Raw genomic sequence first — 22,234 nt, 5'->3', positions numbered from 1 at the left:
AGACCCTTCTTCAGGCTGAAGAAGGGTCTCGACCCAAAACGTCACCCATTCCGCCTCTCCTGAGATGCTGCCTGACCCGCTGAGTTACTCCAGCATTTTGTCTACCTTCGATTTAAACCAGCATCTGCAGTTCTTTTCCTACACCTTTTTTTAGAAACTGTAGCGCATCTGACTAATAGTTTAGTTAAAATTCACAATCAAATTGGTTTGCAGAACACTGGGTAAATGTGTTTTTTTTATTTAAACAGGTTCTGACACAAATATTAATGACAGAAAGAGCCACTGAATAATCCACAGCAAGAACCCATCCCTTTGACAAGAAAGAGGATCAAAAGCCACGACTCAACAATCTAACTCTTCGACTGATCGTGTTACCTCCCTAGCCAGAGAACTTTAGGAGAAATCCAACGTGGCCTTATGCCGCCAAAATTAATTAGGATGGTGATGCTGTAGAGTGTCTACCCAGCAACAAAAAAGAACAAAGTTAGTGCAACTCTGCCCCAAACCACTGACTTTAAGCGCAATTCGTGGCTGAACCAAATCGCAGAGGCAGGCGATGGAAGAGCGTTTCAGGCGGAAACTGAACGCGAGCAGAACGATAATAACGGCTACGACTAAGGAGAACACAGAGTGCTGGAGTAACTCAGCGGGTCAGGCAGCATCTGTGGAGAACATGGATAGGTGACGTTTCACAGAGTGCTGGAGTAACTCAGTGGGTCAGGCAGCATCTGTGGTGAACATGGATAGGTGACGTTTCACAGAGTGCTGGAGTAACTCAGTGGGTCAGGCAGCATCTGTGGAGAACATGGATAGGTGACGTTTCACAGAGTGCTGGAGTAACTCAGCGGGTTAGGCAGCATCTCTGGAGGACGTTTTGAATCAGAACCCTTCGGACCGATTGCAGTGGGGGGGGAGAAAGCTGGAAGAGAGGTGATAAAGTCTGGCAAGTGATAGGTGGATATAGGTGAAGGGAGATCATGATTAAACCATCTGATGAAGTGTCCCAACCAGGTACGTCATCTTTCCATGTCTTCCGTAGTGGTGGAGGAGACCTCTGGGATGGAGATGAGGGCAGGTAAGTGATATGTGGAAGATAGACACAAAAAGCTGGAGTAACTCAGCGGGTCAGGCAGCATCTCTAGAGAAGATAAGGTGACGTTTCGGGTCGCGACCCTTCTTAATCTTGCGTCTGAAGACAGGGCTCGATCCAAAACGTCACCCATTCCTTTTCTCCAGAGGTGCTGCCTGATCCGCTAAGTTACTCCAGCATTTCTGTCTGTCTTTGGTGTAAACCAGCATCTGCAGTTCCTTCCTACACAAGTGATAGGTGGAGGCAGGTGAGGGGGGAGGTTTGTTTAAGCCATCTGATGAAGGGCCCAGGTTCCAGAGATGTTGCCCGGCCCACTGAGTTACTCCAGCACTGTGTTCTAGGTAAGATCCCCCCCCATCTGTAGTTCCTTGTAGGTGCAACTTAGGATGGCTGTTGCCATTGTAAGAATCGATAATGATTCTCCTCCTATGCCTTTATGCCCGAGGGGTGCTGACTCCATTCACAGAAGGCCAAAGGGCCGGCACTTTCAGAAGAGGTCCCCTAGGTCCAACTGGCGGAATTTGTCCAGGTTGTAGAAACAAGCCTTCACCACTCTGCCCCCGAAATATCTCGTGTTCAGGTCCACCACAGCTGTAATAAAGACAGCAAAGTTTGCCATTGTGTGGGCAGATTTTTAAATCAACCAGTTTTACAGTAAGACTATTAACAGTGGAAGTTCCTTAGTTCTAGGAGCAGAATTAGGCCATTCGGCCCATTAAGTCTACTCCACCATTCAATCGTGGCCGATATGCCTTTCCCTCTCAACCCCATTCCCTTGCCTTCTCCCCATAACCCCTGACATCCGAACTCCAAACACCTGATACCAGTAAATGGAGTTCATCATGCATTGAACTTTAGTTACAAGGACCCATATTAGACTAATTTATTGGTGACTCTGTGTCACACATTCACAGCAGCAACTCTACCGCTGAGCCATCGTGACGACTGTTTCAAATATTCACATTACACGGGATGTGAGTACTATGCATGTGATAAATGCAGAGCGGAAATGTTTTTAAGCCCAGGTTACAAGCACCCGACTTCCGGACACCCTTACAAACAACAAGCCCCCGTAATATTATGAATGGCACAGAGGTGCAGCGGGTAGAGCTGCTGCATCACAGCGCCAGAGACCCGGGTTCAATCCCGACCTCGGGTGCTGTGTGTGTGTGTGTGTGTGCGCGTGTATGCGGAGATTGCACTTTCTCCCCGTGCCCGCGTGGGTTTCCTAGCCGAGGTAACGATTAACCAGAACTGGAGAGATCTCCGTAACGCTCTTAATACGTCACCCAACTAATTTCCTCCCACATCCCAAAGACGTGTGTGTCTGTAGGTTAATTGGCCGCTATGATTATTTCCCCTAGTCTGTAGGGAGTGGATGAGACATTGGAATTACACGGAACTAGCGTGAACGGGTGATGGATGGGTGGCATGGATTGGGTGGGTTGAAGGCCCTGTATCTCTGCACTAAACCCAGATTTGATTAGGAGGACTGGATGTTACAATCCCTAAGGTTTGCACTACAATTGACTGGTGTTGTTCTTGGATGTGACCACTAGGTGATGTTGCTACCATTCAGACACATCTTCAGTTGTGTACCCCAACGTCACTGGGTGTTTCGGCCTTTTATCACAAGACCCCCTCAGTCGAGGCAGGCCCACGGCCCACCGCTGGGTGATCAGACCTGGTGAGGTCCAATGCATGTACATATGTTTGCTCCTTGAAACAGCAGAACTAGTTTCCCCTCTCTCTCTCTCTCTCTCTCTCTCTCTCTCTCTCTCTCTCTCTCTCTCTCTGGGGTGGCACAGTGGAACAGCGATAGAGTTGTTGCCTCACAGTGCCAGAGACCTGGGTTCCATCCTGACTACGGGTGCAGTCTGCCCGGAGTTTGTACGTTCTCCCCATGGGGTTTCTCCGGGTGCTCCGGCTTCCCCCCACACTCCAAAGTCGTACAGGTTTGTAAGTTAGTTTTGTAAAATTGTAAATTGTCCCCAGTGTGTGTAGGATAGTGCTAGTGTACGGGGCAATCACTGGTCAGCACGGACTCTGTGGGCCAAAGGGCCTTTTTCCAAGCTGTGTCTTTAAAGTCTAAAAAGGCTATATCTCCACTTTCAGTAATTGTCCGTTCTATCAGTCTTATCTGCTTTTGATCCCATTCATTGCCACAACGTGGAAGTGGGGCTACACAGAGTGATTTTTGTGTATTGTACAACAGAATTGATTAATGGCATCTGCAAACTGATATGTTCATTACCCAGGGAACAGCTTGTAAAGAGCTCCCTCAGTACAAATATGTACACTATTAAATGTTTGGAATCTGTCTCACTAAGAATATTAAACAATGTGCTGCAGTTGATTGGAGATATCAAAGATAAAAGGAAATACATAAACATCCTTTGTACAATGTCCAGCATGCAAACGTCACGGACTGTGTGAGTCATATGCACAGCGGGATAAATCTACCCCATATAAGGATGGAAAAAAACAACCATATTATACCAAAACCCATTTTTATCTAAACTGATGAAAGAAAAATAACTGGTGGACACAAAATGCTGGAGTAACTCAGCGGGACAGGCAGCATCTCGAGAGGGAAGGAATGGGTGACATTTTAGGTCGAGACCCTTCTTCAGACCTTCGGAACCTGCAAGTCTTTGGAGCGTGGGAGGAAACCGAAGATCTCGGAGAAAACCCACGCAGGTCACAGGGAGAACGTTCAAACTCCGTACAGACAGCGCCCGTAGTCGGGATGGAACCCGGGTCTCCGGCGCTGCATTTGCTGTAAGGCGGCAACTCTATCGCTGCGCCACCGTGCCATGCAGGGAACAGATGCCAAAGTGGGATAACATAGAAGTAGTGTGATCGATGGTCGGCGTGGACTCGGTGGGCCGAAGGGCCTGTTTTGGTGCTGTATTTTCAACGCGGTTAGTTTCTAAATTTGCAGACTGTTACCTTTGATTGCAGACTCGACCCGCTCAAACTCTATAAATATCCGCACGGCTTCATCGTCAGGTGACCCAGGAATCTGCAGAAGTACGGAGAGAGAGGGAGGGAGAGGGAGAGAGAGAGACATGAAAAGCTAAGGAAGCTGAACGCCTTTGGAAAAGCCGAACGCAGGGCAGGGTCAAGTAACAAGGCCGGACAGAGAACAATGGCACTGATCTGGCAAAACAAAGAAACCACCGGTGTGCAACCATACAGGACTGGAACCAGCGCCCACAATGCTGAACACAAACAGGGGTCACAGTTTAAGAATAAGGGGTCGGCCATTTAGGACTGAGATGAGGAAAAACCTCTTTACCCAGAGAGTTGTGAATCTGTGGAATTCTCTGCCACAGAAGGCACTGGAGGCCACTGGATGCATTCAAGATATAGCTCTTAGGGCTAATGGTATCAAGGGATATGGGTAGAAAGCAGGAACGGGGTACTGATTTTGGATGATCAGCCATGATCACAGTGAATGCCGGTGCTGCCATGGTCTACTCTGCCCTTCAATCACGGCTGATCTATCTCTCCCTCCTAACCCCATTCTCCTGCCTTCTCCCCATAACCCGACACTTGTAGTAATCAAGAATCTATCTATCTCTGCCTTAAAAATATCCACTGACTTGGCCTCCACAGCCTTCTGCGGCAAAGAATTCCACAGATTCACCGCACTCTGACAAAAGAAATGTCTCCTCATATCCTTCCTAAAAGAACGTCCTTTAATTCTGAGGCTGTGACCTCTAGTCCGAGACTCTTCCACAAGTGGAAACATCCTCTCCACATCCACGCTATCCAGGCCGCTCACTGTACGGTAAGTTTCAATGAGGTCCACCCTCATTCTTCTAAACTCCAGCGAGTACTGGCACAGTGCCGACAAACGCTGATCAAATGTTAAACTGCAGCTGTGCTGTCTAGGTAAACAGGCAGCTGTAACCAGGGGCTGATTCTGGAAAAGCAGCCACCTCCCGGTTGTGTTGACGAAGTCACGGACGTGTCAGGACAGGCTTCCTCATGGAAACAGCAGCAGCAAATGAAGGCAAGCAGTGCTGTGCTTTCAAGTGATCTGACCATTCCTTCTCTCCAGAGATGCTGCCTGAGCAGAGGTCAGATGTCAGAGAGTGGTGAAGGTGTGGAATTCTCTGCCTCAGAAGACAGTGGAGGCCAGTTCGTTGGATGCTTTCAAGAGAGAGCTGGATAGAGCTCTTAAGGATAGCGGAGTGAGGGGGTATGGGGAGAAGGCAGGAACGGGGTACTGATTGAGAGTGATCAGCCATGATCGCATTGAATGGCGGTGCTGGCTCGAAGGGCTGAATGGCCTACTCCTGCACCTATTGTCTATTGTCTATTGTACAGGGCCCTAGTGAGACCGCACCTGGAGTACTGTGTGCAGTTTTGGTCTCCAAATTTGAGGAAGGATATTCTTGCTATTGAGGGCGTGCAGCGTAGGTTAATTCCCGGAATGGCGGGACTGTCACATGTTGCAAGACCCGAGCGACTAGGCTTGTATACACTGCAATTTAGAAGGATGAGAGGGGATCTTATCGAAACATACAAGATTATTAAGGGGTTGGGCACGTTAGAGGCAGGAAACATGTTCCCAATGTTGGGGGAGTCCAGAACCAGGGGCCACAGTTTAAGAATAAGGGGTATGCCATTTGCAACGGAGATGAGGAAAAACCTTTTCAGTCAGAGAGTTGTAAATCTGGGGAATTCTCTGCCTCAGAAGGCAGTGGAGGCCAATGCTCTGAATATTCGAAAGAGAGCTAGATAGAGCTCTTAAGGATAGCGGAGTCAGGGGGTATGGGGAGAAGGCAGGAACAGGGTACTGATTGAGAATGATCAGCCATGATCACATTGAATGGTGGTGCTGGCTCGAAGGGCCTACTCCTGCACCTATAAACTATTGTCTATTGTCCCGCTGAGTTACTCTAGCATTTTGTGATACCTGACCTGAAAAGGAAATCGAGAAGCATTGCTAACATTTCTGCCTTTCTGAAGTTGGGCCCTGAAAATAGTTACTAATTTTGAAATGGACACAAAGTGCTGGAGTAACTCAGCGGGTCAGGCAGCATCTGTGGAGAACATGGATAGGTGACGTTTCACAGAGTGCTGGAGTAACTCACCGAGTCATGCGGCACGGTGGCGCAGCGGTAGAGTTGCTGCCTTACAGCGAATGCAGCGCCTGAGACTCAGGTTCGACCCTGACTACGGGCGCCGTCTGTACGGAGTTTGTACGTTCTCCCCGTGACCTGCGTGGGTTTTCTCTGAGATCTTCGGTGTCCTCCCACACTCCAAAGACGTACAGGTTTGTAGGTTAATTGACTGGGTAAAATGTAAAAATTGTCCCTAGTGTGTGTTAATGTGCGGGGATCGCTTGGCGGCGCGGACTCGGTGGGCCGAAGGGCTTGTTTCCACGCTGTATCTCTAAATCTCTGGAGAACATGGATAGGTGACGTTTCACAGAGTGCTGGAGTAACTCAGCGGGTCAGGCAGCATCTCTGGAGAACATGGATAGGTGACATTTCACAGAGTGCTGGAGTAACTCAGCGGGTCAGGCAGCATCTCTGGAGAACATGGATTCGATCTGACACGTCACCCATTCCTTCTCTCCCGAGATGCTGCCTGACCCGTTGAGTTACTCCAGCATTTTGTGTCTACCTTCTATCTAATTTCAGTCTGAAGAAGGGTTCTGACCCGAAACATCATCTATTCCTTTTCTCCAAAGATGCTGCCTGACCCGCTGAGTTATTACTCCAGCATTTTGGCTAAACCAGCATCTGCAGATCCTTCCTATACATTTTACCCGCAGTTCCTTGCTCTTGCCGTCTGGAACAACTATTTCTGCCACAGTTACTCTGAAGTAAAGAGGAGATAGAGGGCGACACCCCAAAGCTGTCCGATGACGTTGAGCTTAGCGGTGGTAAGGCCTTCAACGTTGAGCTGCAGTAGCGCTAAACCTCGATAGTTGGCGGCTTCTGACGGTGCCGCCTGGCCTGGGGAGGCATGGCGTTTTGCGGTCTGCAGACGAGGCAAAGGCATTAGTTTCGCTTTCAGGGCTTATGAGCTACTCGTGGGGGAGGCCGCCTAGAGGCTGTCTTTGTCCGCACACAGTCACCAGTTGCCCCAAATACCGGCCACCGAATGGCGAACGAGGTCTGATTGACCTGGATGATGACACGTTGGCCCGGCTCGTCTCAACGGAGCTGCGGGTCTAAAAGACGTACGACAGAAGAAGGAGAACCCCAAAGCACTTCAAGCAGAGCCCAAGCCAACAATTTAAAGCAGGCGCCACTGTTCCTACCTCGAATATGACACACTTGGTCACTTTGCCGTACTTTTCACACTCCTCCTTCGTCTCACCTTCCAGGTCATCATCGACCTCTCCCGAGCCAACCATGTTCTACGAATAAAGGAACAAAAAATAAATAAACGAGCGGAATAGATCGGGTAGACGCACAGTCTCTAGCCCAGAGTTGGGGAATCGAGGACCAGGGGACGCAGGTTTAAGGTGAAGTGGAAAAGATTTCGTAGGAATCCGAGGGGTAACTTTTTCACACAGAGGGTGGTGGGTGTATGGAACAAGCTGCCAGTGGAAGCAGTTGAGGCTGGGATTATCCCAACGTTTAAGAAACAGTTAGACAGGTACATGGATAGGACAGGTTTTGGTGAGATATTGACCAAACGCAGGCAGGTGTAGATGGGACATGTTGGTTGGTGTGGCCAGGTTGGGCCGAAGGACCTGTTTCCATGCTGTATCACTCTATGACCCAATGAGGTAAATGGATGTGAAGGGTTAGTTCAACAACGTTAAAAGTAGTGAGAGCCAAGGGTGGAACGCGAGGAGGAATTTCTTTCGCCAGAGGGCGGTGAATCTGTGGAATTCATTGTCGCTGGTCGCTCGGATATTTTTAAAGCAAAGAGTGACAGGGTCTTAATTAGTACTGATGTCCAAGGTTACGGGGAGAAGGCAGGAGAATGGAGCTGAGAGGGAAAAAAATAGTTCAGCCATGAGCAAACATTGGAGCAGGATTGATGGGCCGAATGGCCTAATATCTAATGATCTTGTGTTATTCATGTCACTAAGATGAGTTGAGATTTCTAAATTCAGCTTTCAACCGTATAGTAGCCCAGCACTGCGATGCCCGATTACATCTCCTCCCAGTCTGAAGAAGGGTCTCGACCTGAAACATCACGCGTACGTGTTCTCCCCCAGTGACGCTGCCTGGCCCACTGAGTTACTCCAACATGTTGTGTCCTTTTCTGTAAACCAACATCTGCAGTTCTTTGTGTCTCCCATGTTTTTATTCCTTACCCGCAGTAGAACCACTTTCGTGGGATTCTTCAGGATCTCTGTCAGCGGGTTTGCTTCTGATTTCTTGGAAGCAGCAGGCAATTCCACTGTTAATAAAGCAAAGACATCACAAAGATTCAAGTATCCGTTTACAGCATCACTCCCCATTCATGTTCAGACAGCGCCCTCCATAATGTTTGGGGCAAAGACCAATCATTTACTTATTTGCTTCCGTACTCCACAATTTGAGATGCTGTAATAGAAAAAAAATCACATGTGATTAAAGTGCACATTGTCAGATTTTACTAAAGGACTTTTTTACACATTTTGGTTTCACCATGTAGAAATCACAAGATTAAGGGGTAGGCCATTTAGAACAGAGATGAGGAAAAACATTTCCCCAGAGAGTTGTGAATCTGTGGAATTCTCTGCCTCAGAAGGCCGTGGAGGCCGAATCTCTGGATGCTTTCAAGAGAGAATTAGATAGAGCTCTTAAAGATAGCAGAGTCAGGGGGTATGGGGAGAAGGCAGGAACGGGGTACTGATTGTGGACGAGCAGCCATGATCACATTGAATGGTGGTGCTGGCTCAAAGGGCTGAATGGCCTCCTCCTGCACCTATTGCCTATTGTCTATCAAACCTATTACCTATAAAACAGAGCTCCAGATATTTTTAAACCCCATTCGGTAGGTGGGAATAGTGTAGATGCGACATGTTGGTTGGCGTGGAAGCGTTGGGTTGAAGGGCCAGTTCCTGTGCTGTAATGATTGTGACATTGAACCACAAATGTGGTTGCATGCAGTTCAATATATTAGTTTCTTTTAATTGCATCTTATAAAAACATATAAAATTATAAAAGGACTGGACAAGCTAGATGCAGGAAAAATGGTCCCAATGTTGGGGGAGTTCAGAACCAGGGGCCACAGTTTAAGATTAAGGGGTTGGCCATTTGTGGAGTTGTGAATTTGTGGAATTCTCTGCCACAGAGGGCAGTGGAGGTCAATTCACTGGATGAATTTAAAAGAGAGTTAGATAGAGCTCTAGGGGCTAGCGGAATCAAGGGATATGGGGAGAAGGCAGGCACGGGGTACTGATTGTGGACGATCAGCCGTGACGCTGCTGGATCGGTGCTGGATCGAAGGACCAAATGGCCTCCTCCAGCACCTATTTTCTATGTTTCTATGTAAACAAGATGTGGCAGAGTGCAGCAGGCTCAGGTGAGCAAGTACCTTTCTCTGTGCTGTCACCGACGATGATCTTTCCCCCTCGTTTGCTGGTCTTCTCCACTGACAGAGCTGTACTCAGCCCCTGCTCGTGTTTGCCCAAGCCTTGCCCCTCACGGAAGCCGTACTTCTGCATGATTTTGTGTGCCACCGTGCCGCTGGTCAAAAAAGAAAACAAAAAAATTAAAGACACACCAACTACAATAGCCAAAAAAGACAAAATGCTGGAGTAACTCAGCGGGTCAGGCAGCATCTGTGGAGAACATGGATAGGTGACGTTACACAGAGTGCTGGAGTAACTCAGCGGGTCAGGCAGCATCTCTGGAGAACATGGATAGGTGACGTTTCACAGAGTGCTGGAGTAACTCAGCGGGTCAGGCAGCAACTCTGGAGAACATGGATAGGACAATTGGTTTGGTTGTAATTAGATTTTTCAGACCAGTGCTGCCCCCTCATGGTTGAGGTTATCAATAAACAGTCGCAATTGCTTGTACAAAAATAAAGTGCTGGAGTCACAAAGAACCGTAAAGCGTATATCTGAAATATCTGCAGATACTAGGATCCGTTGTATTATGATCTACTCCCTAGCCCCAATTACAATAGCCAACAAAGACAAAGTGCTGGAAGAACTCAGCAGGTCAGGCAACATCTGTGGAGAGAGACACAGAGTGCTGGAGTAACTCAGCGGGTCAGGCAGCATCTGTGGAGAGAAGGAATGGCTGACGTTACGGGTCGAGACCCTTCTACGGTCTCTGTGGAGGAAAATGGACGGCATTTCAGATCGGCACTCTTCAAATCAGTCCGAAGCAGGGTCCCACCCAAATGTTTCGGATCAAAAAAGTCTGTGGAAAAGTTGCCCCTCATGTTGCCCCTATACATCCACCTATCACTTCGCAGGCCCTGCCTCGCCCCCATCTCCCTTCCAGCTCCCTTTCCTGAATTACAGTCAGTTTTTGAAGAGGGTTCTGACCAGAGACGTCATCTATCCAGAGATGCTGCCTGACCCGCTGAGTTACTCCAGCATTATGTATCTACCTTTTAATCAGCATCTGCAGTTTTCTTCCTACACATTACACCACAATTGTTGCACTTTTGAACTTATCTATGATTGTGCTCATTTTTAGTGTAAGTTTTTACTGGATTGTTTGCAAAATAAAGAATTTAACTGTCCCTAGGTACATGTGATCATAAAGTATCATCGTCACAGAGTATCAACATCATTCACTCTCTCCCCTCTCTGATAATGTGACAGAGTAAAAGGATGGCACGTTGGCGCAGCGGTAGAGTTGCTGCCATACAGCGCCAGAGACCCTGACTACGGGCGCTGTCTGTACGTAGTTTGCACGTTCTCCCTGTGACCTGCGTGGGTTTCCTCCGGGTGCTCCAGTTTCCTCCCACACTCCAAAGGCGTGCAGGTTTGTCGGTTAATTGGCTTGGGTAAAAGATTGTAAATTGTCCCTAGTGTGTGTAGGATAGTGTTAGTGTATGGGCTGTTGGTCGGTGCGGACTCGGTGGGCCGAAGGGCCTATTTCCGTGCCAAATCTTTGAAGTCTAAAGACCACACAAAACAACATGAAGCAGCGTTCTTCAAAAATCAATTTGAAACATAGAAAATATGAGCAGGAGGAGGCCATTTGGCCCTTCGAGCCACCACCATTCATTGTGATCATGGCTGATCATCCACAATCAGTAACCCGCGCCTGCCTTGTCCCCATATCCCTTGATTCCGCTAGCCCCTAGAGCTCTATCTAACTCTCTTTCAAATTCAGTGAATTGGCCTCCACTGCTTTCTGTGGCACAGAATTCCACAAATTCACAACTCTCTGGGTGAAAAAGTTTTTTCTCATCTCAGTTTTAAATGGCCTCCCCTTTATTCTTAGACTGTGTGGCCCCTGGTTCTGGACGCCCCCAACATTGGGAACATTTTTACTGCATCTAGCTTGTCCAGTCCTTTTATAATTTTATACGTCTCTATAAGATCCCCTCTCATCCTTCTAAATTCCAGTGAATACAAGCCCAGTCTTTCCAATCATTCCTCATAGGACAGTCCCGCCATCCCGGGGATTAACATCGTGAACCTACGCTGCACTGCCTCAATAGCAAGGATGTCCTTCCTCAAATTAGGAGACCAAAACTGCACAGATGTGACCTCACCAGGGCCCTGTCCAACTGCAGAAGGACCTCTTTACTCCAAGACTCAAATCCCCTTGTTATGAAGTCCAACATGCCATTAGCTTTCTTCACTGCCTGCTGTACCTGCATGTTTACTTTCAGTGACTGGTGTACAAGGACACCCAGGTCTCGTTGCACTTCCCTTTTTCCTAATCTGACACCATTGACATCTGACTACTATAACAACCTGTCCCTAAATACCACCAAGACCAAGGAGCTGATCATCAACTTCCGTAGGTCACACAACGGGGAATACGCCCCGATCTTTATCAACGGGGACAGTGTGGAGAGAATGTCCAGCTTCAAGTTTATGGGCACTCACATTTCGGAGGACATAACATGGTCAAATAAAACTGCTGCGCTGGTCAAGAAGGCACAGCAACGACTGTTCTACCTAAGAACATTGAAGAAGTCTGTCTACCCCAACAGCTGCTGATGACATTCTAACGCTGTACCATAGAGAGCATCCTAACACATGGCATCCCTGTGTGGTACCTCAGCTGCACGGAGGCAGAGAAGAAAGCTCTTCAACGAGTAGTCCAGAGAGCTCAGAGGACTATCGGAACACAGCCACCAGCCTTGGAGGGCATCTACAACACACGATGCCTCAGAAAAGCCACCAGCATCCACAAAGACTCTTCACACCCCTGCAACAGTCTATTCGAACTCCTTCCATCGGGCAGACGATACAAGGCCTTCTACGCCCACACCTCCAGACTCAGGAACAGCTTCATCCCCAGGGCCATAACTGCTATGAACCGGTCCTGCTGAGCCGGATGGTCACATCGCACAGTGAACCGGCACAGACCTACTTGCACTTTATTCTGTTTTAAAACTGTTACAATTTGTTTCATTGGGTTGTTTAAACTAATACTGACTAGCTAATTAAATTAGCGCATTCCCAATTTCGTTGTACCACTGTACAATGACAATAAAGATATATTGTATTGTATTGTATTGAGATAATAATCTGCCTCCTTGTTCTTGCCGCCAAAGTGGATAACCTCACATTTATCTACAATATGCTATAAATAAAGGGGATAAATTAGACACAGCATTTGACAAAGTGTGTGTTGTGGTCGTGTTGTTTGCCTACCCCATGTTAGCGATGAATGAGTTGGTGGGGCCAGGGGGTGAGCGCGGTCTCTCCGGCTCTTCGTACACAGGTGGGGGGATGGCAGCTTTGACGGGGGTATTCCGAGACCGGGAATCCTCCTCGTACTGAAACGTTGGAATGACTTAAAAACAAAACAACACCAAGTGCAAATTAGCATCAAATGTCACGGATCAGTGCACCCTCCCTCCGACTTTCCCTGGGAATTTAAGGCACAACGTGCTGGAGTCGCTCAGCGGGTCAGGCAACATCTGTGGAGAGAAGGAATAGGTGAGGTTTCGGGTTGAGACCCTACTTCAGACCCTCCTCAAGGTTCCATCTCTGTACCTTCAACCACCAAGCCACAGGTTCTGTTTTCCCCTTCTCGCGTCTGGCCGAAGAAGGGTCTCGACCCGAAACGTCACCCATTCCTTCTTTTCAGAGATGCTGCCCTGTCCTGCTGAGTTACTCTAGCACTTTGTGTCTATCGAAGAAGCACTTAGTTTAACTCAGAATTAAAGGACGTTCTTTTCGGAAGGAGATTTGTGTCTGTGTCCGGTTTAAACCAGCTTGCTTCCTACACGTTTTATGCAAAAGCCAGTTTGGGTATTGGACGTTATTCATTCTACGTACGTTCTTTGTCCTTTTCAACGAGTGATGAAGGCGGGGCAATGGCGGCTCCTCCCATACCTAAAACACAAAACAAAATGACTACAATGCAAGTTAAACTCAGCGTCGCACAACAGCGGCAACAGTGGCGCAGCGGGTAGAATCACTGCCCCATGGCACCAGAGGCCTGGGTTCGATCCCGGCCTTGGGTGTGGAGCTTGCTCGTTCTCCCCGTGACCAGCTTGGCTTTTGTTTAGACTTCATTTTGGACACACAGCAGACAAACAGGCCCTTCGCCGACCAGGGATCGCCCTTGCACTAACACTATGCCACGCACTAGGGACTATTCACAATTTCTTTTCCAAAGCCAATTAACCTATGAACGTTTTGGATTGTGGGAGGAAACCGGAGAACCAGGAGAAAACCCACGTGATCACAGGGCAAACTTACAAACTCTGTACAGAGAGCACCCGGGTCTCTGGCGCTGTAAGGCAGCAACTCGACAGTGGAGCCACTGCTCCTCCGGGTGCTCCGGTTTCCTCCCACATCCCAAAGTGGTGTGGGATTGTAGGTTGGGTGGCCCTCTGTAAACTGCACTTGCTGCATGGGGAACGGATGAGAATGTGGAATAACATGGAACGAGTGTGAACGGGTGGTCGATGGTCAGTGTGGACTCGGTGGGCTGAAGGGCCTGTTTCCACGCTGTATCTCTGAACCAAAACATTGAACAGTGCGACACAGGAACAGCCCCTTCAGAACACGCAAGTTGGAGTTGGTGGGATGTAGAATTTCTTCAAGGACACTTTTCAGACCTTCCTAGAATGTCAGCAGCAAACATGATAGCAAGACCAACTCTTACCTCGCTGCACATGATCAATGTCCCTCCATTCCCTGCACACACCCATGATTCTATCTAAAAGCTTCTTGGAAACATAGACAATAGGTGCAGGACTAGGCCATTCGGCCCTTAGAGCCAGCACTGCCATTCAATGTGATCATGGCCGATCATCCAAAATCAGTATCCCGTTCCTGCCTTCTCCCCGTATCCCTTGATTCTGTTGGTCATAAGAGCTAAATCTAACTCACTTGAATACATCTTAAATGCCGCTGCCTCCACCACCACCCTCTGTATAAAAGACCCGCCCCGCACGTCTTTGAACTTTGCCCTCTCACCAGCAGTGACAACAACAATCAAGGGCGGCGCGGTGGCGCAGCGGTAGAGTTGCTGTCCAACAGCGCTTGCCGGAGACCCGGGTTACATCCTGACTACGGGTGCTGTCTGTTTGTACGTTCTCCCCGTGACCTGCGTGGGTTTTCTCCGAGATCTTCGGTTTCCTCCCACACTCCAAAGACGTGCAGGTTTGTAGGTTAATTGGCTTGGTGTAAGTGTAAATTGTCCCTAGTGTGTGTAGGATAGTGTTAGTGTGCGGGGATCGCCGGTCGGCGCAGGACTCGGTGGGCCGAAGGGCCTGTTTCCGCACCGTACAGGTGCTGCTCAACCTACGACGGGGTTACCTTCCGAGAAACCCATCGGAAACCGAAAATACCGTACGTCAAGATGCATTGAATGCACCTGATCACATGGCGGGAAGCGAGCTGCGGCTCGCCGCGGGTCGCTGCCGTTCGCACAGCCGAAATATCGCAGGTCGAAGCAACGCTAGCCGGGGAACATCTATCTCTAAAACAAAACAAAACTAAACTAACACTGACTTCTCTTCCGCCTTTCCTTCTCCCTCTCTTCATCATCTTCGTCTGATTCTGGGTCGGGTCTTCTTGCGAAGCCGCTGGGTTGCTCGTGGCGTTCCTTCCTTCGCCTGGATGGTTCAACACACAGAAATGGTACGCTGAAAAGCATATATTTCTGTTTTTTAAAAGACACCAACAACAGAGTCATACAGACAGACATGCAGCGCGGAAACACACCCAGCGGCCCAACGCGTTCATGCCAACCGCGACGCCCTCCCTAAGCTAGTCCCGTCTGGCCCATGTCCCTCTAAACCTTTCTTATCCCAGGATAGGACTACAGACGTGTAGGAAGGAACTGCAGATGCTGGTTTAAACCGAAGGTAGACACAAAAAGCTGGAGTAACTCAGCGGGACAGACAGCATCTCTGGAGGGAAGGAAGAGGGACGTTTCGGGTTGAGACCCTTCTTCAGACTTTTTTTTAATGGCAAAACCGAGCCGTGCGGGGCTGGGGAACGATGAGGTTGGATGCTGTGGGGGGCAGACAGCCGGATGTGACAAAATCAGAAATGGTCTATGAGATTGTGGCCCCGGTCTGTGCAGTCATGGTCCAAGGATAAGGAGGAGGAGGAGGTGTCCGAGAGCTGGTTCCTGGCCTCACTGCGGTGGAGGTCAGCACGCCAGATTGCCCTTGTCGACAGGTTTCGATGATAATGTCGTGGTTGCTGCAGAGTGAGCAGAGGGCTGTATGTGCAGAGGGGGAGAGGTAGAGCAGGTAAGGGGAGTGCAAACGTTAAGACGGTTGATGTCACGCCAGAACTTAGAAATTAAAATAAATTAAAGAGAGTAGAAGGCTGTCCGGGGGAGTCCAAGAGGAGGGGGACTGGTGGAGACGGGGAAAGGGGTCATCACTGGGTGGCGAGGACTAATTCCCACAGAAAAACGCATGGAGGCGGAGGCGACGGAAGAAAAGCTCTCCATCTGGCAGACCTGGAACTCGGTGAGGCGGGGGCAGAGGGGACCGAAGGTGAGGACTTCGTTGAGGACAGACCGTGCCACATTGGAAAGGCAGACGTCAAGGGGGACGGTGAAGAGCTGCAGATGATGGACACAATGTGCTGGAGCAACTCAGCGGGTCAGGTAGCAACTCTGGAGAGAGGAAATGGGGGACTTTTCGGGTCGAGAAGGTCTGTGGAAAAGTTGGCCCTCATGTTGCCCCTGCACATCCACCTATCACTTGCCAGGCCCTGTCCTGCCCCCATCCTGGATTTCAATCAGTCTGAAGAGGGTCCTGACCTGAAACGTCACCTATCCATGTTCTCCAAAGATGCTGCCTGACCCGCTGAGTTACTCCAGCACTCTGTGAAACGTCACCTATCCATGTTCTCCAGAGATGCTGCCTGACCCGCTGAGTTACTCCAGCACTACTCATACTTTAATGTTGCAGACAGAACCTCCGATAAATGTTCTAGACTGCTTTGAAAAGTCTTTCTCCCCCACCCAATAAAATGTCATTCCTCTGAGCCAAATGCAAGTTTCTCACAAATTTTGTTCAGAGACAGAGCAAGGAAACAGGCCTTTCAGCCCACCGAGTCCGCATCGAACGGCGATCCCCCCACATTAACACCACCCTACACACAGAGGACAATTTATACCAATCCAATTAACCTACAAACCCTTTGGAGTGTGGGAGGAAACCGAAGATCTCAGAGAAGACCCACGCAGGTCACGGGGAGAACGTACAAACTCCGTACAGACAGCACCCGTAGTCGGGATGGAAACCGGGTCTCTACCTCTGCGCCGCCCCATGTCCCCGGTATTGTTAAACCAGCATCTGCAGTTCCTTGTGTTGGTATGGTTCTCACGTTACTTACTTCTCTCTCTCTTCTATTTCTTTCTGTCGCTCCAGCTCCCGCTGTCTCTGCCTGTCCTCACGCTGGCGTTTCACAACCTTCTCGTAGTCATTGGGGTACATGGGGTCGTACTCGTCGGCCAGAGGGATCAGCACCTCACCTGTGGAGAAGCCACTGGGCACCGGGTCCTTGGGAGGAACAGCATCGTCAGACGTGGTCATTAAATGTCACTCCCGCATGAACGGAATAAAGTGTAGGAAAGAATACTGCAGATGCTGGTATAAATCGAATGTAGACACATAATGCTGGAGTAACTCAGCGGGTCAGGCAGCATCTCGGGAGAGAAGGAATGGGTGACGTTTCGGGTTTTGACCTGAAACGTTACCCATACATTCTCTCCAGAGACGCTGCCTGACCCGCTGGGTTACTCCAGCAATTTGTGTCTACCTCTGAACGGAATAAAGTTCTGGTGGGCGGAATCGTGACATTGAAGCAGAATTAGGCTATTCGGCCCATCCATTCTGCTCCGCCATTCGATTGCGGCCAATCTATTTTTCCCTCCCAAACCCCTTTAGTTTAGAGTTACAGCGCGGAAACAGGCCCTTCGGCCCACCGAGTCCCTGCCAACCAGCCACCACCCGTAACGCCAGGTCTACCCTACGTACTGGGGATAATTTAGAGAAGCCAATTAGCCTACAACCCCACAGGTCTTAGTGACGAGGGAGGAAACCGGAGCACCCAGAGAAAACCCACGCGGTCGCAGAGAGAATGTACAAACTCCAGTTCCAAGAACCAACGATCAGATACCCAATGACTAGAATCAGTGGTCACTAGCCAATGGCAGTGAATCCCTTGTGTTTATGGTAGCTCCTGTACCCACTGGACAATATCCCAAGGATTGTCAGATCTTTAGCTTACTCCTGCACTTCCTCTAATTCCCCATCCATTTTAGAGTTTAGAGTGCAGTAACAGGCCCTTCAGCCCGCCGACCAGCGATCACCCCGTACACTAGCACAATCCAACACACCAGGGACAAGTTACAACTTTCACCAAAGCCGAATTGCCTACAAACCTCATAAGGTCATGTGAGAGGAGCAGAATTAGGCCATTCGGCCCATCAGATCAACTCCGTCATTCAATCATGGCTGATCTATCTCTCCCTCTCAACCCCCATTCTCCTGCCTTCGCTCCATTCTCCTGCCTTCGCCTCATAAGCCCTGACCTGTAAGTCTTCTGAGTGTGGGAGGAAACCAGAGCGTCCGGGGAAAATAAACAAATTCCCGACGGCAACAATCATAGGCAGGGTGGAACTTGGGTCAGTGGCGTTGTGAGGCAGCAACTCTACCACTGCGTCACTCTGAATGTAAATCCACTTGTTTCTGTAGGAGGGATTCAAACTCTTGCATTTGAACTCTTCCTCCACAAGTAGGAAAACACTTCCAAAATGAACGAGGATTTGGAATAGTCACCTTTAAGCTCGAGGTGATGTGAGGCGGCGTGTCAACAATCTGCCGCTCCTCCCCAGCTGTGGCACGCTTCAGGTCTATCACCGGAGCCAAAACCGTACTCTGCTTGGAACGCTGCGTCTAGAAACACAGGCGGAAAGTGTGCACACGTTACTGCTCGATCAAAATGAAATCGTCTCATTACCAAGAGAGGAAATAAGATGCAGAAAGAGATAATGCTGAAGTAAATCAGCTGGTCTGGTAGCACCACTGAAGAACACTGACAGGTGGCATTTCTATAGACATAGATAGAAGCAGAATTGGGCCATGCGGCCCATCGAGCCTACTCCGCCTACTCTATCTTTCCCTCTCAACCCCTTTCTCTTTCCATTTCCCCATAACCTTTGACACCCTTTGATCAGTCTGAAGAAGGGTCTCGACCCGAAACATCACCTATTCCTTCTCTCCCGAGATGCTGCCTGACCCGCTGTTACTCCAGCATTTCTGTGCCATCACTCCTTATCCAGGATATGGCAACAAGTCGAATTGAATTGAATTGAATAAGTTTATTGGCCAAGTATATACACATACAAGAAATGTGCCTTGGTGCTCCGATCGCAAGTAACAACACGAACATACAGTAAACAATTAAGAATAAAGTATAAAACATTAAGAATACAATATTACGGTTTAAACATGTGAATGAAATAAACCAGAGCAAAAAGAGGCTACAGGTTTTTGGTTTTCGAGTAGAGCTACTACTCGTGGAAAAAAAGCTGTTTTTATGTCTGGCTGTGTCGCCTTCCAGAGAGAAGTGCTTCGAAGAGTTTGTGTCCAGGGTGAGAGGGGTGAGAGATGATCTTGCCCGCTCGCTTCCTGGCCCTTGCAGTGTGCAAGTCCTGGGAAATTATAGAAACAGAAAATAGGTGCAGGAGTAGGCCATTCGGCCCTTCGAGCCTACACCACCATTCAATATGATCATGGCTGATCATCCAACGGCTGATATGCCGTACACCAGTAACATTTACGCGCCAATCATTCCACATCCTCAATGATCGTCACACAAGTTGAAATGCAGAATGACGCACAGCAAGCAGCCAAGAGTGTGACTGTGATATGCATCCCGGCAGCGATTTGTCTATAAAGAAAAAGCCCAGGTGAAGGTATTACCTTTGCTTGTGTGAGGGTGGCTTTCTTCACCTGAAGCTGAGACTGCAGGAGTTTGAAGTTCTTGGACCAGCCCTCTGTTTTTGAGTCGCTTGTCTCCACAGCCAGGTCCTCGTAGAGCGACATTCTGCCTTCCCTTCAAAGCTGGAGTGAACGAACACAGAGCTTCGCCAGTGTTTGGACAACAACCCGATAACAGACAAAAGACAATAGGTGCAGGAGGAGGCCGTTCGGCCCTTCGAACCACCACCGCCACACACTGTGATCATGGCTGATCATTCTCAATCAGTACCCCGTTCCTGCCTTCTCCCCATACCCCCTGACTCCGCTATCCTTAAGAGCTCTATCTAACTCTTGAAAGCATCCAGTGGATTGACCTGTGAGGGGGAGGAGAGTGGATGGGGGTAGTGATGGGAGGAGGAGAGTTTAGGGGGTAGTGAGGGGGGTAGTGAGGGAGGGGGAGTGAGGGGGGGGAGTGAGGGGGGTAGTGAGGAGGGGGGGTAGTGAGGGGGGGGTAGTGAGGAGGGGGGTAGTGAGGGGGTCAGTGAGGGGGGGAGTGAGGGGAGTAGTGAGGGGGGGTTGTGAGGGGGGTAATGAGGGGGGTAGAGGAGGGGTGTAGTGAGGGGGGGTAGTGAGGGGGGGTGTAGTGAGGGGGGGGTGGTGAGGGGGGGGTGGTGAGGGGGGGTAGTGATGGGGGGTAGTGAGGGGGGGTGGTGAGGGGGGGTAGTGATGGGGGGTAGTGATGGGGGGGTAGTGAGGGGGGGGGTGGTGAGGGGGGGGTAGTGAGGGGGGGGTAGTGAGGGGGGGGTAGTGAGGGGGGGGTAGTGAGGGGGGGGGTGGTGATGGGGGGGTGGTGAGGGGGGGTAGTGAGGGGGGGTAGTGAGGGGGGGGGTGGTGAGGGGGGGGGGTAGTGAGGGGGGGGTGGTGAGGGGGGGGGGTAGTGATGGGGGGGGTGGTGAGGGGGGGTAGTGAGGGGGGGGTAGTGAGGGGGGGGGGGTAGTGATGGGGGGGGTGGTGAGGGGGGGTAGTGAGGGGGGGGTAGTGAGGGGGGGGTAGTGATGGGGATGCCCGGGCCCAGCAGGTTGGGCGCGACATCAACAACCCCCCTCCCGCCTCCTTCGGTATTCGCCCCGCCCCGCCCCGCGGTGGGCGTCGTTGTCGTTGTCGCCGTCGCCATCGCCAGCTCCGCTCACCACCGTCACCCCCTCCCTCACCCGTCACCCTCGCCCCCTCACCCTCACCGTTGCCGTTGCCGGGGTGCGGGCCCCGCGTGTCCGTCCCATCCGCCGCTCCCGGGCTCGCTCCCAGCGCGGCGTCTGACGTCACACGGCGGCCGGGTGCGCGCACGTTACGCCCGGGGTTCCACATACGCGTGACGTCACCGCGCCTCCCCCCGCGCGAGTGACGTCACTGCACCCCCTCAAACCCCTCCGAGCGCCACCTGATCACGTGATGTCCCCGGAGCTCCAGCCCCGCCCCCCCACGTGACGCGCTGCCCCTGCCCCCCCCCCCCCCCCCCCTCTGTCCCGGCCGCCGTCGCCGCCATGTTGTGCAGCCTGGCCGCCGCCGCGGGGAGGGGGAGATGGTGGTGCCTGCGGGCAGCCGGCGCCCTGGGACCGCTCACTCTCCCCGCCCGCCGCCTGGCCGGGGGACAGGACAAGTGCGGGACGGGGACGCCCTGACTGTCCGCAGCCAGCGGGCCGGCGTCAGGTGAGCGCGGCCCCCCCCCTCTCACACACCCCCCCTCTCACTCCCCCCCTCTCACTCACCCCCCCACTCACTCACACCCCCCACTCACACACTCACCCCCCACTCACACACACCCCCCCCCACTCACACACACCCCCCCTCTCACTCACCCCCCCTCTCACACTCCCCCCCCACTCACACACACCCCCCCTCTCACTCACCCCCCCTCTCACTCACCCCCCCTCTCACACTCCCCCCCCCACTCACACACCCCCCCTCTCACACACCCCCCCCTCTCACTCACCCCCCCTCTCACACACCCCCCCACTCACACACACCCCCCCTCTCACTCCCCCCCCACTCACACACACCCCCCGACTCACTCACCCCCCTCTCACACTCCCCCCCCACTCACACTCACCCCCCTCTCACACTCCCCCCCACTCACACACCCCCCCACTCACACACACCCCCCCACTCACACCCCCCCCACTCACACACCCCCCCCACTCACACACACCCCCCCACTCACACACACCCCCACTCACACCCCCCCCCCACTCACACACACCCCCCCACTCACACACACCCCCCCACTCACACACCCCCCCACTCACACCCCCCCCCACTCACACACCCCCCCCACTCACACACCCCCCCACTCACACACACCCCCCCTCTCACACACCCCCCACTCACACACACCCCCCCTCTCACACACCCCCCCTCTCACACACACCCCCTCTCACTCACCCCCCCTCTCACACTCCCCCCCCCACTCACACACACCCCCCCTCTCACACTCCCCCCCCACTCACACACACCCCCCCTCTCACACACACCCCCACTCCACACACACCCCCCTCTCACTCCCCCCCACTCACACACACCCCCCCTCTCACTCCCCCCCCACTCACACACACCCCCCCTCTC

The 22,234-nt window shown here is 51.2% G+C and overlaps 2 protein-coding genes across 5 annotated transcripts in view; one reads left to right on the top strand and one right to left on the bottom strand.

Annotated features, from left to right (window-relative positions):
* Window positions 1-208: 208 nt before the first annotated feature.
* rbm17 (RNA binding motif protein 17) lies at window positions 209-20,970 on the bottom strand. 4 transcript variants are annotated; one of them, XM_078419474.1, is made up of 12 exons: window positions 20,854-20,970; window positions 19,616-19,756; window positions 18,470-18,586; window positions 17,022-17,188; window positions 15,168-15,307; window positions 13,488-13,544; window positions 12,858-12,999; window positions 9,596-9,747; window positions 8,388-8,473; window positions 7,377-7,475; window positions 4,043-4,115; window positions 209-1,681 (listed from the first exon to the last, which is right to left on the bottom strand). In XM_078419474.1, the coding sequence occupies exons 2-12, from the start codon at window positions 19,736-19,738 to the stop codon at window positions 1,578-1,580; spliced, it is 1,260 nt and encodes a 419-aa protein (XP_078275600.1). In that variant the 5' UTR covers window positions 19,739-19,756; window positions 20,854-20,970; the 3' UTR covers window positions 209-1,577. The 4 variants fall into 4 exon arrangements, with proteins under 4 accessions (XP_078275600.1, XP_078275601.1, XP_078275602.1 ...); XM_078419475.1 differs by having other exon boundaries at window positions 15,174-15,307; XM_078419476.1 differs by having other exon boundaries at window positions 15,168-15,277.
* Window positions 20,971-21,312: 342 nt separating this feature from the next.
* The window catches only part of echdc3 (enoyl CoA hydratase domain containing 3), a 9,459-nt gene continuing 8,537 nt past the window's right edge, over window positions 21,313-22,234 (top strand). Inside the window, exon 1 of the mRNA XM_078419473.1 lies at window positions 21,313-21,322. The gene's annotated coding sequence lies outside the window, so the exon portion shown is untranslated. The remainder of the gene's footprint in view (window positions 21,323-22,234) is intronic.

Source organism: Rhinoraja longicauda, chromosome 23, assembly GCF_053455715.1.
Source record: "Rhinoraja longicauda isolate Sanriku21f chromosome 23, sRhiLon1.1, whole genome shotgun sequence".
Taxonomy (NCBI): Eukaryota; Metazoa; Chordata; class Chondrichthyes; order Rajiformes; family Arhynchobatidae; genus Rhinoraja; species Rhinoraja longicauda.
This window is presented reverse-complemented; position numbering and strand designations above follow the sequence as displayed.

What these genes read in the sequence shown, in the direction of transcription:
- rbm17 (XM_078419474.1), bottom strand. Translation starts at nt 19,738, where the DNA reads ATGTCGCTCTACGAGGACCTGGCTGTGGAGACAAGCGACTCAAAAACA. An exon ending in CGTTGAAAAGGACAAAGAAC is followed by an intron (nt 13,000 to 13,487) that starts GTACGTAGAATG and finishes TTTGTTTTTAAG; the next exon opens with TCATTCCAACGTTTCAGTAC. An exon ending in GGTCGAGTCTGCAATCAAAG is followed by an intron (nt 1,682 to 4,042) that starts GTAACAGTCTGC and finishes TCTTTATTACAG; the next exon opens with CTGTGGTGGACCTGAACACG.